General features: G+C 42.3%; 1 protein-coding gene and 1 long non-coding RNA gene across 3 annotated transcripts in view; one reads left to right on the top strand and one right to left on the bottom strand.

The window, feature by feature from the left end:
• Positions 1-822: 822 nt before the first annotated feature.
• On the top strand, positions 823-2,336 carry LOC136943734 (uncharacterized). Its single transcript, XR_010876718.1, has 4 exons — positions 823-914; positions 1,142-1,287; positions 1,437-1,556; positions 1,808-2,336. It is a non-coding gene; the product is annotated as an uncharacterized lncRNA (long non-coding RNA).
• Positions 2,337-8,383: 6,047 nt separating this feature from the next.
• The window catches only part of LOC136944564 (exostosin-1b-like), a 51,256-nt gene continuing 39,782 nt past the window's right edge, over positions 8,384-19,857 (bottom strand). The window contains exons 2-11 of one of the 2 annotated variants that reach the window (XM_067238374.1): positions 18,530-18,623; positions 17,061-17,228; positions 16,626-16,745; positions 16,265-16,397; positions 14,019-14,137; positions 12,987-13,082; positions 12,574-12,663; positions 12,140-12,300; positions 9,820-9,991; positions 8,384-9,281 (exon numbers count right to left, since the gene is read on the bottom strand). In XM_067238374.1, the coding sequence (XP_067094475.1) occupies positions 9,096-9,281; positions 9,820-9,991; positions 12,140-12,300; positions 12,574-12,663; positions 12,987-13,082; positions 14,019-14,137; positions 16,265-16,397; positions 16,626-16,745; positions 17,061-17,228; positions 18,530-18,623 (1,339 nt within the window). In that variant the 3' untranslated portion in view covers positions 8,384-9,095. The remainder of the gene's footprint in view (positions 9,282-9,819; positions 9,992-12,139; positions 12,301-12,573; positions 12,664-12,986; positions 13,083-14,018; positions 14,138-16,264; positions 16,398-16,625; positions 16,746-17,060; positions 17,229-18,529; positions 18,624-19,857) is intronic. The other variant, XM_067238375.1, reaches the window with a different exon arrangement.

Raw genomic sequence — 19,857 nt, 5'->3', positions numbered from 1 at the left:
TGTCTACGTTTCCCTACCCGCAACAGAGTTTGGGCTGGTTCACGAAGTCCAACTGGCTATCTGTCCTCCCCAGCATATATTTATACAGTGCAATTGAAACACAAGTATTAAAAAAGGGTTGAGCTTGTTCTCTCGTGCATCAGGGAGTTGTTCTTGCCTACGCGTCCCACCTGTTCGGGTGCCGTCTCCACCCGGTTTCAAGGTTGTTTCTGAAAATGAAGAGATAGAGACACAAAGAACAGCCTGCTTCCCACACCCAGTGTGAGACCCAATGTTTAAGCCTGAGCACACTTCTAAGTTCATAACTTTAATAAGCACAATGCATAACTTTAATAAGCACAATATATTCTTTACTAGCTAGCCAGTCACTGACTAGTCTAGACTGTTGGATAAAGACTAGCTATTTGCGTTTAGTTTTTATCCGTGAAAGCTGCCATGTTAAGGCTGGACAGTCCATATCCAACTATCTGTCCCCTAGTTATGTAGCTAGCTAAATGAGTTAGCCTCAAACCCCAACCATCTGCTATCCTCAGTAGTCAGTACAGTAGGCTCCAGTGCTGCACATTCTTGACATTCATTTTTTGTTGTTACCTAAAGTCGATTAGTCTAGCTAGCTGGTATTTTGAGGCAAAACCACTGCTGAAGGCAAGCAAGCTCAACCTTCAACCTAGGCGACTATTTGTTCACGTTCTTATGAGATATGGTCGATAAATTATTACTGGTTTAGATACAACAACAAAAAATACTAGCCTTGTCTACTTTAACACCATTGTCTTCTTTCTGGCTGGAAACAATGCAGTGAAGCCTAGAGTGGGCAAAGGGGCTCTTAAATGTTGCTTCAGCAGACGGCCTGATAGCTGAAGTGTCCGAGCTCATGCAGGAGAGTCGCACCCATGGTCGGCATGCACAACCAGGTGGGAACCATTTCAGTTGGGGTGGGTGCTCACAGCTCAGATAGTCCTTTGAGTTGTTTCACACATCGTTCACTTGCTGCCCATTGCATTTTCCCTTGTGCAGTATTTTTTACTGCCCTAATTCATTTGTTGTTAAATTGCAGTGGTATTTAACAGTGCATGCCTAGAGCTTGTGCAAGTTACAGTCTCTTAAATGTTGTAAGCACAGCATTGTATTATTGTTGCAGCCAGTTCCGGTTACCAGGCTCCATTGACTTGGAGTGGAGCTAGAGGTGCTCCTCATTATCACATCACCGGAGAGCAACTGAGGGGTCTGATGATAGATGGCAGATATTCTTCACGTGTTCCATTCTACACTCAAACCACATCTAAGGTCAGTTGTGCTTGGGGTTGAATGCTATGAAATGCAAAGCTTTTAAATGCATGGTTTCCACAATTTTGGCATGAATGGGTTGTCAATAATCAAGTACTCTAGTGATACATGGTCTCATCTGGGCATTGTCAATCTTTCTGTCTTGTCAGGCACTTTGCATTAACCTGAAGGCAGCTGCCTTCCCATCAATGTTGCAGAGGCTGCACAGAAGGTACAGTGTTGCTGCTCTGAATTCTTTATAACACATCGATGGAAATTACAGACTGAAGGTAGATGCTCGCTCACCCACTCACTCACTCACTTTCTTGGTATATCTTGGTTATTGAAACTGTAGGTTGTAACATCTCAAATGCTATCAGGTAGCTCACTTGTTTATCAATTAGAGCAAGAACTGACATGGATATGTGGATAAGAATAGTTTTATGATGTTGCTGCTACTTTGGTTATTGATACAGTAGTAGCACCTTGAAATATACATGCTTATATTGACAGTCCAATGTTATGTTTTTTGTGATTTCAGGTGGAGGATAGACATTATGTGTATCTGCCTTGAATCAACAGAGACATGGCAGACTTCTGCAACCAGTGGAACCACCATGGTTTACGGACTGAGAGGCACCAGTCCCCTCTGCAGATTTTCATTAGGACTTGCCTTGCACAACAAATGCTACCTAACACTTCACGGTTCAGGACGGGGCCGTTCAGGACGGGGCGGCTCAGGATCTTTGCAAAAGATCATTCAAAAAAACATCACATTTAAAAGCAAACCTTAATACAGTGAACACCATACTGTCATTGAAAGTAGTTACTGATTGAATACATCTAGTAGAGATGCTAGATACTGAGAACTTATGTCCTGCTGAGTTGTGAGTGATGAGGTTAAAATGATGTGATAATCACAGTTCGTTTAATCCTCACATGTATAAAAACTCACTGCTCAAAAGCATCCCTGAGCCTGCTTTTCAAGTAGACTTTTGTGGTCCACCAAGGCATCCCTCTCCTCCAAGGTCCACTTATCGGACTGAACCCAACACGGAGAGTTCCTCAGAGGCCTCGCTGCAGTGGACACGCACTGTTACGGCTGCAGCCGCTTATGAAACAGCTGCAGGCGCTTCCTAAACGGGTGTCCAGTCAAAAATACGCGTTTAAATTACGAGTACATTTGACCCTGTCGGCGTTCCATATTCTCAAGCCTCACGCGCATTGACCATTAGACACGCATTTCAACCAGTTCACACGCTCACACGCCACACCTTGTATTTCTCATGCTGAGAAGGTAACGCCAACCAAGTTGTCCTGCTAACGTTGTATACATTAATGGACTAGGCGCAGGCACACAGAATGAAGTTTCCTGCCACCAGCACGAAGCCTATCGTTTTCCCCTGTGTCAAAGAATATAGAGTTCTTTGCGTGTGTTAAACACAGTCTCGGCCACCGTGCATTCGTTACTAGGCAACATCGATGCGCGAACACACGGAAGAGTCTCGGTCACCGTAAGCAACTTAAGGTGCATTCGACTTCATGCAGCGCCGGCGGCGCTGACAGCCGTCTGCAGCCAGCTGCCTTGAAGCTGAGAGTGCCATTGGCTGCTTCAAGTCAGCTGGGTTGCAGGCGACGCCAGCGCTGCATGAAGTCGAACGCACCTATAGAAACGCGAACACACGTGACAGAGAAGGTAAGTTGGAAGAAAGCTTGTCTAACATTTTTACTCCAGAGAGGCTAGAACATTTGGTAATATAGCCCATTTTTGGCTAAATTATTATCGATGCAGTCAAAAACTCTACAACTGCTTTGCAACCAGAAGCTTTGGCTCAGTTTGGCTGGCTTAGGCCTACGTTATCTGAAACTAAGGGAAATGTTAGAGGGTATGGGAAGGACTGAAGATGTATTTCTTCATTTTATTTCCAATTATATACTGTATTAATAGTCTTTCTAGTTAGTGATATCCAGAGTGCTCTGGATATTATTTCTGTAATGTTTCATATCCTGTCAAAACATAGGCCTACATTAAATCTCACTCCAAGCTTTTGATCAAACTTGAGGACCCTGTCTAAAATAATAAACTAATTGCAAGGCAAGGATGTGGCGGCAGATGACAGGTGTAGGAAAACCCGGAGGGCAGACACCAACACAAAAGAGAAAAACTGGTGATGAAACCAAAAATGAAGAGGAGACAAAGAAAAAGAAAAGACTGTTCAACGAAAATTGTGGCTAATGAAATTGCTGAGTGGCTAGTAACTTTGGAAAACCACTAGCCACAGTGGCTGGTGAGCAAAAATTTTAATGTCAAGCCCTGGTTACAAGTTAAGTGTACAAAGATTACAGATTAAAATCATGTACACAAACAGCTAACAGCAGTTGCACTGTTAAAAATGGCCGAATTACATACATTACTGAACCTGTTCTCTTCTCCTCCATGTTTAAAGTTGAAAGGTAATTCATCTCTGGAACTCAGGTATCAAAATTATCTCAGTTTCCCACTGGTAATTACGATTTGAGCGGGCGTTCATGTCTGATTTCCCAGTCGGAAACTCGTATTTACCATAATTTTGATAGCATGTGAAGGCAGCATTAGTACCTGGACTTGGAACCCTCTTCTGAGGATGCCCTAACAATTTGGTGTCAAGTGACCACTGGAAGGGGCCGCAGGAAGAAAAAATACATTTTAAAATATGTAAAATAATAATGTAAAAATAACTGTTAATTTGTTAGCCTTATTTAAGTGATTTATTTGTCTCGTGATTTCATGGAAGATCCCATGTCTGACGCATGTTAACTCGCCGCCATTTTGATTTCATGTAACTAACGTTTTTTCAAACATAGCAGCTAAGCCATCACACAAGAAGTTAGGTCATATTTAAGAAACTCTTTGAGATATCAAGACCAAACTCGGTATTTCCACTGAGAACCATCCTCTGAGAACAAACATTTTTATTTGCGTTTTGACTCCCGACTCCCTAACTGCTGAGCCATCTGACCCCTGAGTTAGCCTGCTGTAAGAGGAAATAGCATCAACACATTCGTGCTAATTACAGTTTAACTAGTAACAATGCAGTTCACAATGCGTCAGACTTGTTCTGATGAGCCAGGTGAAAAACTGACACTAAAATGCCCATCTTCACCTCTGAGATATACATCTGCCAAAATAGAGGATTAACACTGATTCAGTATTTAGGATTCCAATGCCCACTATATTTGCACTTTGGAAGTTTGTGCATATTGAGATGAATGCAGTACAGGTGATGCTATACTGCATTTACTAGTGAGGGTTGGCCAGGTTGAAGGAAGTTTGAAGGGTAATCAGATTCCCATAAGTACAATAATGACATTCAAATATGCATTATTCATAGTTAATTTTTTATTACAAAATGCTTTACAAATGGGTTTTTTCTTTTCCTATTTTCATCTTTGTCTCTACAAAAATTAGGTCTGTAATTACACAAGCGTCATTGAAGCAGGCAGAAAGTAGATGAGACAAAAATCTATCCCATAAAGGTGAACAACGTAGATTTGTCTTTTTAAGTCTCACAAGCCCCCAAATGTTCCTATAAAGGCAGGAATGTCAGTTACAGTTGTCATAGTAGGCCAGTGTTAGACTAGTTATACTATAAAACTTATGTGTTATTGGACTTGAACAAATCAAAAAAGAAATACTACCCATGACAATTGGGACTTGTTTTTTGATCAAGGCATATATCCCAAGTGACTCTAAAGGCACATTAATATTATTAAAAAACAATAGAGGGAAAACAGAAAGCAGTCATAGAAAATCTAGAATGTCCCTCCAACTACACCCAATCAGCCAACCACATATTGCACCAGAATAAAACGCAAAGTCGGTAACTGTGTCTGACAGTTCACACTATTCCTCCACTCTGTGGACAGTACATATAGCCCTGTGTGTGGTTGTAATAATACTGAGATTGCTCCTCGGAAATCCTTTTGCCTATGTACAATCAAACGACAGAGAAAAGACTAACTCATATTCACTCTCATCAAACATGCCCACGCTGTAACATTCAGACACAAACATTATTGGTAGTAATATCCTTGATCATGAATGGATATATATGGAAATCCGTAGAATTCTTCATTGAGGATGTGAAATCAAGAATGGAAACCAAGAAACATGAATGAACCCTTGTCTTACAGTAACTATTATTAAGAATAATAATTATTACAGTATGTTAAAACAAGTCTGATGATGGACAACAAAGTAAAAGAACCAATAGTTAGTTACTGACTTCATAGTGGTGCTGTATTTGAGGTTGAAGAATAATTTCAGAAGAAAATGAGATGATTCCAAAAGCATATACAGTTAGGTCCATAAGTATTTGGACATTGACACAATTTTCAGCATTTTGGATCTGTATACAACCACAATGGATTTGAAATGAAACAATCAAGATGTGCTTTAAGTGCAGACTTTCAGCTTTAATTTCAGGGTATTTACATCCAAATCAGGTGAACGGTGTAGGAATTACAACAAATTTTATATGTGGCCCCCCCCTTTTTAAGGGACCAAAAATAATTGGACAAACTAACAATCATAAATCTAATTGTCACTTTTAAGACTTGGTTGCAAATCCTTTGCAGTCAATGACAGCCTGAAGTCTGGAACCCATAGACATCACCAGACGCTGGGTTTCGTCCCTGGTGATGCTCTGCCAGGCCTCTACTGCAACTGTCTTCAGTTCCTGCTTGTTCTTGGGGCATTTTCCCTTCAGTTTTGTCTTTAGCAAGTGAAATGCATGCTCAATTGGATTTAGGTCAGTCACTTTCGCAGTATGCTTCGGGTCATTGTCCATCTGCACTGTGAAGCGCCGTCCTATGAGTTCTGAAGCATTTGGCTGAATCTGAGCAGATAATATTGCCCGAAACACTTCAGAATTCATCCTACTGCTTTTGTCAGCAGTCACATCATCGATAAATGCAAGGGAACCAGTTCCATTGGCAGCCATACATGCCCACGCCATAACACTACCTCCACCATGCTTCACTGATGAGGTGGTATGCTTTGGATCATGAGCAGTTCCTTCCCTTCTCCATACTCTTCTCATCATTCTGGTACAAGTTGATCTTGGTCTCATCTGTCCATAGGATGTTGTTCCAGAACTGTACAGGCTCTTTTAGATGTTTTTTGGCAAACTCTAATCTGGTCTTCCTGTTTTTGAGACTCACCAATGGTTTACATCTTGTGGTGAACCCTCTGTATTTACTCTGGTGAAGTCTTCTCTTAATGGTTGACTTTGACACAGATACGCCTACCTCCTGGAGAGTGTTCTTGATCTGGCCAACTGCTGTGAAGGGGTTTTTCTTCACCAGTGAAAAAATTCTTCTGTCATCCACCACAGTTGTTTTCTGTGGTCTTCCAGGTCTTTTGGTGTTGCTGAGCTCACCAATGCGTTCTTTCTTTTTAAGAATGTACCAAACAGTTGATTTGGCCACACCTAATGTTTTTGTTATCTCTCTGATAGGTTTGTTTTGATTTTTCAGCCTAACGATGGCTTGCTTCACTGATGGTGACAGCTCTTTGGACTTCATATTGAGAGTTGACAGCAACAGATTCCAAACACAAATACCATACTTGAAATGAACTCTAGACCTTTTATCTGCTCCTTGTCAATGAAATAACGAACTCCCTTTATGAGGGAATAACATACACCTGGCCATGGAACAGCTGAGCAGCCAATTGTCCAATTACTTTTGGTCCCTTAAAAAGAGGGGGGCCACATATAAAATGTATTGTAATTCCTACACCGTTCACCTGATTTGGATGTAAATACCCTGAAATTAAAGCTGAAAGTCTGCACTTACAGCACATCTTGATTGTTTCATTTCAATGGTATACAGAGCCAAAATGATAAATTGTGTCAATGTCCAAATACTTATGGACCTAACTGTACACATTCCAGTTCAATCAAACTAAACATTACAAAGACTTGATAGTACATTTCAAGACCAAAGGAGGCATACTTTAACCCTTGTGCTGCCTTCGGGTCACATGACCCAAAGGTTCATAACGAACCATCGTTGTGTTTACCCAATTTTACCCAATACAAAAACAAATAAAAATAATTTTATTTTAACCATTCCAATGTGGGGGGTCTGAGACAGCCCGACAGTTAAAAGAAAATGCTTCACTTTGTTTTTGTATGAGGTAAATTTGTCGCAATACGACGGTGGGTCACAATGACTGATGGGTCAGAATGACCCGAAGATAACACAAGGGTTAAGGTTGATCAGAATTAAAACCTATATTATTTATTTTCACTAAAAGATGAGAAGGCCATTCGTTTGACACTTGTTCATTGTGGAAGTGAAGATTAATCAGGGCTTTTCAGCAGATGAAATCTGAAGGACTCAGGAAGTAGCTGGTATCACCCATGTCCATAGTTTTGGTTCCTCACAAAACTTAGGTTGACTTTACTTCATAAAAGGCATGTTGTACAGTTCTCCCGTCCTCAGGTCAGCAAACATTCAAGTATGGAATAAAACAGAGGAAATGGAAGTTGTTGATAATGGACTGCTATTTCTAAGTTCGTAAAACAGAAAATACATAGGAAGATTTAGGGAATGTGTGCTGTTTCGCCATTCTTCATTTTACACTCCCTGTTTTTTATCTCATCGGCTTTGAGGCTTGTGCACTTTCAGGGTTCTCAATCAATATCAAATATTAATGGAAATCATCTTTAAGAATATCGGTGGATCCAGTATTAACAGACCAAACTTCTGTGATGCTCGGATATTATAATATTGCTCTGCATAGGCTTAGTGTCACACAAATGCTCTAATAAAAGAATTCACAAGCCATGTGAAGCATACAGATTCGTTTGACATTAAGGAGGAGGATGGTGAGGTGGCATTCATATGTGTGTTGCTAGGTAATCACTGGCCCAGATAAAAGGACCGCCATCTTAGATCATTTACTACATCTGGAAAGTAATTGCTGTCTTTCACAGGTGAAAAGTAGGAGAAAAATAGAACTGATACAAAGAAAAACACTGTGTAGAACAGTAAAAATATATAATAACCCCCATAATACCCCCCCCCCAAACACACACAAATAATTTCACCAAATCGAAAAGAAGCAGCATGATCAAGGTGCTAGTTCATTCACACTTAGCCCCCCCCCCAGACTGAAGAGATACTACACTCAAACTTGAGGCACAGTGAAACCTATCTTAGTTCTGTGTATGCATCCCAGCCTTGTAGCAGAATACAGATCCAATGCTTTAAGACATTAGAGAGCAGTGTTGATGGCCATTGTATAAAAATAGCCTAACATCAAAATAGTGTTAGCAGACTCAGCAAATCTCTCTTGATTGCAATTGTGCATAGTGTGTACTTAGGGCCTGCAACTGTCCATTGTGATCAATAGACCGGGCTTGCCCAAAATGAGACCTATGTAGCATTTACACAGATGCCTTGTCTGTCATGGTCTTCCTCTGTCCAAATGTGTCTGCAGTAGACGTGCCCAGATGACTGTGGTCAGATGAAGCTATGGTTCTGTGTGTACACACCCCTTCTCACACAACCTGTTTCCTGATGGTCCCTGCTGACGCTGGCAACGTTGGCATATGGAGGGTAGAATGGAAGACGAAATAGAGGTGTGGAAAAGTATGTTTCTCTATCCACAGCCCCTATCAAATCCTTCCCTTCTCTTTTCTCTGGTTTGACTTAATCCAGTCTTCTCTGAGAGAGTCACATAACATCTCCTACCAAGACCCAGCCTTCTGGTCAGGGTCACCTGGGCTTCAGTCCACCCACCCCCCGTTTGGCCTCTTTGGGGAGGGGGCTCAGGCGGGCTATAGCCGCTCGATGTCGCGGTACTTCTTCCTCAATATGGACACCTGGTCCTTGAACAGCACCGGGTCCAGTCTCATGCGGGAGTGGACCAGGGGCATGGTGCCAAACCAGCTGGCAAACTTGTTCATGCAGGTTTGCCGCTGGGCAAAGTGGTCTGGGTCTGCCCACCGAGAGGATCGCGATGACTGTGAGGAGAGAAAGATGAGAGAGAGATAGATGAGAGACAGAGAGAAGATGAGAGGGAGAGAGAGAGAAAGAGAGGGAGAGAGAGAGAGAGAGAGAGAGAGAGAGAGAGAGAGAGAGAGAGAGAGAGAGAGAGAGAGAGAGAGAGAGAGAGAGAGAGAGAGAGAGAGAGAGAGAGAGAGAGAGAGAGAGAGAGAGAGAAAGAGAGGAGATGAAAGAACATAAAAAAAATTACTCCAGGATAAAGATGTCTTGCTAGGGGGGGGAAACCAACTCAGTAGCAGTGAGAATAACAGGGTCTAAGGAGGAGTGTAGCATTCTTCAGTTCTTTAACAATGGAGCAATCACAATAAAAAACAATAGGCCAAGGTGATTTTATACTAAAGTAAACATAATAGTAAATAACAAAACAGTAAACAATAAAGTAGCAAGACAGACTGTGTGTGTGTCTTTCACACGTCTATGGAGGAGTTTGAGGCGCTAATTGACATGTTCTGCTTAGACAGTCTAAACTAGTGGGTGCGCTTCTCTTCCCCTCACCTGTCCCATCATTGTCTCTTTGTACTGCTTCTTCTGTGTCACTTTGATGGGTGGTAGCTTGGTGACTGCAGACACCAGGAAGTTCATGAGGATGTCCTCACAGTTGGATAACTGGTCTACCATGCCCTTCAGACTAGTAGGTAGGTAGTGGGTATACAAGTGATTGTAATATCTAGAGGAGAGAGGCCACCAGTCAAACTCACAATCTTCTGTTAGCTTAGGATAGGTCCGTATTGAATACGGTGTAAAACGCAGCACAAATATGCATCACAAATATGTAAACAACATTTTGGGAAACAGTCAGAGATGAAGGCAAAGTGAACACAAAATATCCTTAGCTCTTGTCATCCCCATGTGAAAACAGGTCCATGAACTGGTTCATCAATAACAAGAAACAAGCACCAGTGCAACAACCGGGTATGTTCAGTAAAATCACTAAAGGGGTTGCCTGCAGTAGCGGACTGACCATCGGGAGCACCGGGAGAATTCCCGGTGGGCCGAAACACTTCTGGGCTGGAGGGCCGCTTGCCTTATAATTTTTATAGTAATAAATAATAAACATGTCAGCAGACGATTGAGCAACGCAGTCATCCGGCCCCCCTTTCCCCCAGGCCGGTTGGTCTTTTCCAAATGAACGTCTATGCAGCCCTTAGCCCCACCCCCTTTGTCTCGCTTACACACGATAGTGACACTGACATATCGAAAGTTAGCTAGTAGAGACTATATAACGATGGAAAACCAGGCTAAGAAACGTAAGGGTGGGGATGAAAAATGAAAAGACAAAAAGACATCACCTTCACCAGACAAGGTTTTACCAATTGAAAAACGGCTATGTATATTTTACATAAAGCACGCGCGATGCGCACGCTCACTAGCGTCACATCAAACACAGAAAGTGCATGCATTGGCAGGGCAGCTGTGGTGGCGTATACGGTGGCCGGTTCTGGTGGGCCTGTCTGGATCAAAGTCCTGGGCCTAGTTTTACTCCCAGTCCGTCCCTGGTTGCCTGAAGAATACTCTCAACTTGTAAAGAATGAACTTTAGACAAGAGTTGACAAATACATTTACGTTTGATTGCACACAGTGACAGTTTAGCCATGTGTCCACATGGGAACCCAGCCTTCCAGGGTACAGCCAGATCTCATTATAACTAGTGCACAGTGCCCATAATGCAGTCAGTGATTAAGATGTCAGTGAAACACACAAATATAGATTACTTGAACTATAGATATATTGCATAGTGCCCATGATACCATTTGTGGTACACACACACAAAGATTCCTGGAATTATAGACAGGGCACAGTGCCCGCGATGATGTCGGTGACACACACAGATTTCTGGAATTATAGATAGACTGCCATCTGGTCTGATTATGTAGCCTTCATTTGTCTGATGTTATAAATTGCTTATGTTATGTTGATAAAAAATATACTATATTGGTTCTCTGTTAAATTGTCTTACCACTACAAACATCTAAATATTTAGTTCATAATAGAAGTCATTACATGCACGATGGTTGAGCCAGTTGTCATAATTGTAGGCCTAATTCACCATACAGATCAGTTTTTACATAAACACATTAATTTATGTAACACAATTCACTGATCTATACTTCAAGAATATCCCATTTATATTGTCGTTTTGTTAGCTAACCATTTTATCCATAAAGAAACCCCTTTGAAAGCAGAGATTCAATGTTTCTGCTATGCCAGCAGTCAGCACTCAACTGGCCATATCGGTTGTAAAACCGAATTCGCTTCTAAAGAACAAAACAGAATTTCCTTTTTTTCCTTACTACCAACTCCGGTGCATTAAGCGCTTTGTTTCATTTAATTGCAAATGCCTTTGTTAGTCGCATTACTTTACTAACAAAATTCACTGAAGTTATGGACCAATCAAAGTGAAGGGGCTGGGATTAAAATTCCATAATGCCCGTGGAGGCACATGAAAGATGGGATTGTATTTAAAAATTTTGAAATGCTAATATGAACAATGTCTGCACTTTGTTGGATTATAAAAGAGGACACCTGTGACATTTTGACATTTTTAGAGTGCCCGGTTCTCCAGATAATCGTGGAAAACTAACGTGGGACACACAAACAAACACACACAGACAGATTCCTTGCATTATTAGAGAGATGGAGGGACTATGTACGTAAAGCCCTATAATTTGTAAACGGTTTATCCAATATGTATCAAAATACCTACAACTAAATGCTGACTGTGTTCACTTTAACCTTAATGTATCCTGTAAAACCTGGCCAAGAACATTGGGTGTTTTTCACATCTTAAATCCCCTTCACTGTGCCCTAGTCTCACCTGTGGTAGATGGCAGCCCCGGTGAGCACCATGGAGTAGTCGTTGGTCCACTTGGATGTGTATCCCCAGCGCTCCTTGTTGCTGTCCCAGAAGTGGCTACGTGCCGGGTATCCCACAATCCTCTCTGGGAAGCTCTGCCACACTGTGAAAGCAAAGTCCACCTGAAGAGGGAACGGGGTTCATACTGAGAATCAGAGAGCTGACAAACCCCCAACACTTAGCTCCTTTCTCCAATTTTTAAGAGTGAGTTGTCTGAACAAACCGTATGAAGGGGAAACAGCTTATGGTAATGTTCTACTGAGAAGTAGTATACTGATATCATTTCGACAATTAAGTTGAATTAATTGGGAAGAATTTTCCAATCCACCTTTAGAAGCTGTGATAGGGACACACAAGGTAAATAAAATCATTCTAGGTCCTCCCAGTTGTCTTACCTCAGTGGTGGACAGGACTGTGTCTTCATCCAGACTGAGAACGGCATCCGTGGAGATGGTGTCATAAGGTTGGAACCGGCTGCTCATCACCTGAAGAGACAAATTAGTATTTGTGTACTCAAACGCAAATACTCACTCCTTATTACGAAGACAGACTAAATAGACAGAACAAGACTAACAACCAATGGCCAATGACGTCAGATGGTTCTTAATGAGCTCATATGGACCCTGGGTGCTTTTCAGGTCCACAAATGAAATATATTTTCATCTCCAGCCAAAGGCAAGGTTGTACAAGAGGGATGTGATATACCTACTTACACACAGCTTTAAATGTCATCAAAAGGGGTTTGGCTAGAGGTGCCCGGATTTTCTAAAGGAGTTGTTAGTCTTTGCTTTGAGTGTGTGCTGCTTACCTTGCTCTCGCCCTCTATGACGACAACAGGTGCTAAGGTGGCTGGCCAGCGCTGTTTGGCTGGGAGGGGCTTGTCACAGTTCCACAGCACAATGACCTTAGAAACAGACACAAACTTACACAAACTATCAGACCACACTGGATTGCACTTGTAAAAGTGTCTTCCCAAGCCTTCTGAAATACCTGCTACGTCAAGTCAAATTGTCTGTTGATCATATGACAAAATCTAAAACCATGACCAGGCCCAAACGTAATTTGCGAGCACAGAATTCCGAAAATTTAGAATTCCGAAAACCCGCAGAATTTCAAATAGAATGCATTGGTCTGAGGCAAAATTTAAATAAACTTGTCAACTCATATTACGCCTCTATTCTTTTGAAATATTTAACCTGTAAACAAAGCCTATTGCCACCAGTGTAGGTAGGTCTGTGATAGTAATCGAAGGAAGTCTGTCAACCCTGAAACTGATACAGTAACGTTCTTGTTAGACTATAGCTACTGTAGCCAATATTAAAACGTTATTAAAACCAAAAATGCAGAGATTCACCCTTGAAGAACTGACATGGAAACACTAATAAACCAAAATTACAGCAATAGACAGGGCCATGGAGTTTTCAGGCGATCTTTATGAGGATGGATCAATACTTTTTTGCAAAGTCTGTCAACGTTCAATCGACCATATTCTGCGTCAAACTGTTGTGAAACATCTTCGTTCGCTACGACATAATAACAGGAAGGCTAGCGGAATTCCGCAGATTTTCAATCTGAATAACCGCAGAAAATGTAAAACAAATCAGCAGATTTTTGTTTGGGCTTGACCATGACTTAAAAATACTACAAGGGTGAAAATTATTATTTTAAATAATAACAACAATAGCAACAGCCATTTGCTTAGGATGTTCTCTTTGATAATCTTAATTGACAAATTATTAATGTAATTTGTTTGTCTCTCATTAAACAGGTAGTATATATATATTCCATGACTCATGCAGGCGGCATATGGACACACAGTGCCTTCCTGCAGTGGCATTACCTTTGCGCAGTACTGAGATTTGGCCACTGCCACAAGAAGCTTGATGATTGGTTGGGACTGTGAGACCAGGGGCGTCATTGTGTGGATGACCGCTGTAAACTTGGGGAGGGGCTTGATACCTGAAAGATGGCAAGGAGACAGTCAACTAGCTAGTTGACGTAAGAATACCCTAATAAATACATACATGAACAACACTTTCAAGACAGAATGGAGGGAGAGGGAGAGAGATAGAGACTCATTGATCTCTGATATTACAGCGACATGATGAATGACTCAAGATAACACCCAAAAATGGGCATTGTTCACTAATATGTAAAGGAAATGTTCTTACTTTGCATGCAAAATAAGTGTGCATGCAAAATTACAGTCAGACTCAAAACGTGCGCATGGATCAAATGTGTTCTTAGCACCATGTGTATGTAATGAATCAGAACTATTCTAACAGGCCAGTTTCCTTACTTGCAGCGTAAGGAAATATTGATGAATCCAGGATTGGTGCGCAAAACGTTCGTATGTACGGTTTAAACAGATTTGTGCGTACGCACAAATTGTGATAGAGGCCCATTAAGGGCAATTTCCTGGTTGGAAATAAGCCCAGACTAAGTCTATGGCATCGACATTCCCTTCATACAAATGTTCATTTACTCTCCGATAAGCTGCTATCCAACTGCACTGGTGACAAAATCAATTTTTGTGTCGTGGTGTTCAGTCACCTTTAAGATCAAGCACCTTTAAGAGACAGCACATCAAGGGTTGTTTAGTTGGGGCTGCTAAATGGAAGACAAACCTCACACTCTTAATGTCAGCAGGACAAGTATATGTTTAATTAATCCCAGCAAAGCCCTCTACCAGATCCTTTGTGGTCGTATTTATTGGCGACTCCAATGCGTTTGAATGAATAAATTAAAAGCTGTTTTGAATAATTCAAGGCTGGTGCCAGGGTTGTTTGTGTTTTCATCCACTGTAGATTTGGATCCAGCTGTGCTGTTATGATTAAAAAGTGAACCATGGAGACCCGTTGTTGAGGACTAACAAGGCTGTTGACGTTGTGTGTCAATATTGTTTCTGCACAAGTGATCCAGTAGGTAGGTCAGGGTCTCTGAGGGAGTCCTGCTAGACGTGGTTCCCTTGAAGAGGAAGACTAGCAGCTAGGTACGTGTGTGTGTGTGTGACTCACCCAGCTTGACGTGGTAGAAGGGGAAATCTATCAGGTATATGGGTGTGTATGTATATTTTGTGGTAGAAGGGGAATTCTACTAGGTGTGTGTGTGTGTGTATGTGAGTTACTCACCCAGCTTGACGTGGTAGAAGGGGAAATCTATCAGGTATATATGGGTGTGTATGTATATTTTGTGGTAGAAGGGGAATTCTACTAGGTATGTGTGTGTGTATCAATGTTGGGGGAAGTTACTCAAAAAAGTAATATATTAGTTATTACTTATTATTGTTCAGTAAGAGTAGTGTGATTAAGTTACATTATTACTTTCTGTACAAAGTAATATTATGAATTACTATATTACTTGTACTATTACTTTTAATAGCGAGTTGTGGAAACGGGTCGCCATCTCTCTTATGGTTTAAAGTGGATTTTTCGCTAACTTCCAGCTTCATTTCTCTGTGGACACTTTACAGAAGTTTGAAGTGTTGTTTTTGGCAGTAGATAATATTTTGTTGGGGCACAGTTTGCATTTCACTTTAATGTTTTTTCCCAATATCTTCAATGAAAGCGAAATAGTGTGAATATTTCCACGCCGAAAACGTAACACGTTCTGCGGCCATGATTGCTGTTGTGTTTGCCTGCAGCGTGACTCAAAGGCAAACAGTAGGCTAACTGCAAGACTGTGCCCAGGAAATGTTGTTTAGGCAACAATCTGTATTTATAAGGCTATTTAAGTCCTTTGTTGAATTCATGCAGTAACTTGGACAAGTAACGCACGTTAGTTAAATAAGTAACTGTAATAATATTACTCCATGTCAAAAAGTAACACGTTATATTCCTTTGTTACTCACTTAAGTAATAATATTATGTAACGCGTTATATTATGTAACGCGTTATATTACATAACGCATTACCCCCAACACTGGTGTGTATGTATGTGTGTGTGTGTGTAACTGACCCAGCTTGACGTGGTAGAAGGGGAAGTCTCCCAGGAATGCCTGGGGTGTGTGTATGTGAGTTACTCACCCAGCTTGACGTGGTAAAAGGGAAATTCTACCAGGTGCATATATGTATGTGCGTGACTGACCCAGCTTGGCGTAGTAGAAGGGGAAGTCTCCCAGGTAAGTGGAATACTGTGGCAAGGTGAACAGCCCTCCTGGCAGGCTGTTCCACATCAAGCTGCTCCTGGAGGCCTGCTGCAGCACCCTGTCCTGGAGGATCTGGGAATACACAACAACACATGCTCACATAGGGCTCACCAAGGACACAACAAGCAGAGTTAGCAAAGACAACCGCGAACCAAACAACCTTATTACGGAGCAAATATCTCAGGATCCGGCATTGAACTCCTTCAGAGTGGAACTGCCCCAACCAGCCCTTATTGGTGCAGAGGGTGTAGCCCCTGAGGCCTTGTTAGGGAGCAGGCCAGTCCTGGTGCAGATACTCACCTCCAGAGTGGTGAGGACTATCCTCTCTACAGAGGAGAAGTAAGCCTCCCACAGGAACTGGGTCTGCTGTCTCAGAGATAGGATCCGGTCCTGGTGGATGGAGTGCACTGTGGATGGGATCTGACGAGTAGTAGGGAGGAGGAAGAACAGACAGAAAAGTAGACAGAGCAAGTAGGAGTGCATGGTTTGTTTACCCCACATCAACGAGTCCCCCTAACACAGGCGCCTGAACGCACAGACCCTATGGCCAATCCTCTCTCAACAGACGTAAGTCTGCCCCTGCCCCTTGAAGAACCATGAAAGATGGGAAGTTTTTTAAATGCAATCATTACAATCAAAGACTATAAAAAGTTATCTATCTCATTTATTTATTGAATGAATCCCATTCAGAGTCAGAAAGGAATGTGTACGATGCGGAAGCGAGCACTGCTGTACCTGCAGCAGTAGTCTCTCGTCTCCGATCACAGCTGCGGTGTTCCAGTCGATGATCTCTGAGAAGGGCAGCTCCCAGCCGTTACTGAGCATGACTGGTACACACGCAGCCTGGGCAGGAAACGCACAAACACACACACAGGCGCACACACAAAGATGCGCACAAACACACTCACAGATGCGCACACCCACACAGACGCACACACACAGATGTGCGCACACATACAATTCCTCGATTTTCAGTACCTTCTGTTCATCATTTAGGGTAAATGTATACTCATTTAGGGTAACCTAAAACCTAATGATATAGGAGCTTATAAAAGACAATTTTTTTTTTTTTTTGTGTGTGTCTTTGCCATTATGAAGGAAGTTGGTTAACTTCAGTTAGCTTCTAATTTGTTGGCAAGACAGTGATATAACTGCACAACCTTCCTTAAGTTATTACTATCCATGATAGTCCACCACAGGATCCACATTATAAACACACTGATTACAGTCAACATGATGACAGCGTATTATTGCAGAAATCGAATCAGCACTTTGATGCTGAGAAAAACCGCACCATCTGTCTGGCATTGCTGGGTCATATTGGTTCCAACATCTTCTATTTTCCAACCTCCACTCGACACACTGGCAAATGGCTGAGAGCAAGCTGAATGTGAACTGCAGGCTTGTTACATTACTGGAGAGTAATGCATTCTAAATGGATCAGGCCCTTTGCTGAACTTGCACTTTTCAATTGACGTACATTGCATTTATCATGAATGTGTATCACTGGATACGCTACGTAAATGTGTATGTGAATATGCAGTGCAGATTTTGCATGCGCATGGTTAGGTGTGTATCTGTGTACGCACATTGAATGTGTGTATAGGCGTGCAGGGAGTGTGTGTGTGTGTATCCGATAACAAAGCCTGCCATCCTGTCGCTGTGTCCTGTTGCTAATCGGCTCAGCTGGCCTGTATTCAGTGATTGGCCATCACCAGGCCACTCTCTCTTTCCAGCTTCATACTGGGCACTAATCCCCTCAGTGTCATTAACCAGAACCACAATCTCTTGAAATACAGCCTTCCATACACACACACAGGCACCCACACACAGCCACGCACGCACCCACCCACCCCTAAGCCTGGACTGGAGGCTGTGCTCAATGCTCAGCTAGTACAGTCAGGTGAAACACCTATATGTAGTAGAGTATTTCTAATCCTGCCCTTGAAGGGGCAGAGCCAGCGGTGCTTCTTCCCTGTTCAGACCTCTTCCTGAGACCAGCCTGGACTTAATTAACAGCCCGGAGCTCCACTTTAATAATGCAGAAGAGAGAAACACTCTGCAGGAGCAGCTGTGTGTGTGTGTGTGTGTGTGCATACTATAGCAGATGCAGCCCCAGGGATCCCTGAGGTTCTTATTCTTTCCGCTTTCTGTATATATGCGTGAACATGCTAGTATGGAGGTGTGTGTGTCTGTGTACTCACCTGCAGGGCCTCCAAGAAGCGGAAAGACCCAAGGCGTCGGCCCCTGGGCACCAGGCAGAAGGTGGAGTTGTGCAGCATCTCTCTGTAGTCGTACCTGGACAAACACAGCACAAATCAGGCGAGCTGACTAGAGTATTTGATTCATAACAATCAATACCCATTCACTGGTCTATTCATTGAATGCCCCACCTATCAGAATGAAGAATTCAGTGCTATAATTTGACTTTTTAAAACACGTCTTAGAGGAAAGTTACACAGAGTGGTTGAATGACAGAATGTCCTGGACTGGGCCCCACTGATGACAGAGCAAACCTCTCCCCCTGTACTTCCATATCTGGACGGAAAGTTCTCTTTTGAGGTAAACTGCATGTCTACAGGTTACACCCCCCCACCTTCCTCTCTCCCTCTTTTCCTTTCTCCCTACGCTCAGTGAACCCTATGCCCTCTCACCTGCGTTTCTGAACATCTCTGCTCTTTCTCCCCAAACCCCCTTTCCTTCCCTCTAAGACTCAGTCAGCACTTGGATTAAGTAGCTGCTTGGAATTCCTACTGTGACATTCCCCTGTGTGTGTGCTGCACATAAATGTGTGTGTGTATGCATCTAAAGGTTTCTGAATGTGTGTGTCCTACACAGAAGAAAGTGTCTATCGGTGTGTGTATGCTGTGTGTCTGTGTACTAAGTATGCTGTGTGCGTGTGTGTGTGTGCCTGCCTGCCTGTGGCTCCTCTCCTCTGACCAGCAGGACTGTCCCAGCTAGCCCCTGCTGTACCAGAGGTGCATTCCTGTGGGCCAAGACCCCACAGCAGACCAGATTACATACAGTGTACAGACTAGTGTACAAACACAGCCACAGTTTCACCACAGATGCGTGGTAATGTAACCTAATAGTCTAATACAAGCTACTGTACAGATGATGAGTGCAGTGCTTCACTATGTGAAAGGGTTTATGGGGATTACACAGCGGACATAAAAGCCATTGCTTAAACTGTAAGATGCCATTTGGAGATCACAAACACTTCCGGGAATGTAAACATTCATTCAATAATTATTCATATTCATTATTATTCAATAATTATTCGTCAGGTTATTGTGGATTTATCATAGAGTTTCTAATGGTATGGTGGATGAACCTATTGCACTCTTGTATTATCTATGATGATAATTACACACAAGACTGCAGGTCTAATTCCTGTATGGGAATTGAATGAGATACATTTAATTTCAGAGGGAATGGTTATTGCCATGAAAAGGACTATTTATTTTGTGAAAGAGCAAAACAGAGTCGTCGTCCCCCCCCCCCACACACACACAAATGTAATCCCAGCTCT

Source organism: Osmerus mordax, chromosome 6, assembly GCF_038355195.1.
Source record: "Osmerus mordax isolate fOsmMor3 chromosome 6, fOsmMor3.pri, whole genome shotgun sequence".
NCBI classification, from domain to species: Eukaryota; Metazoa; Chordata; class Actinopteri; order Osmeriformes; family Osmeridae; genus Osmerus; species Osmerus mordax.
The sequence above is the reverse complement of the archived record's forward strand: the minus strand, read 5'-3'. Positions and strand labels throughout refer to the sequence as shown.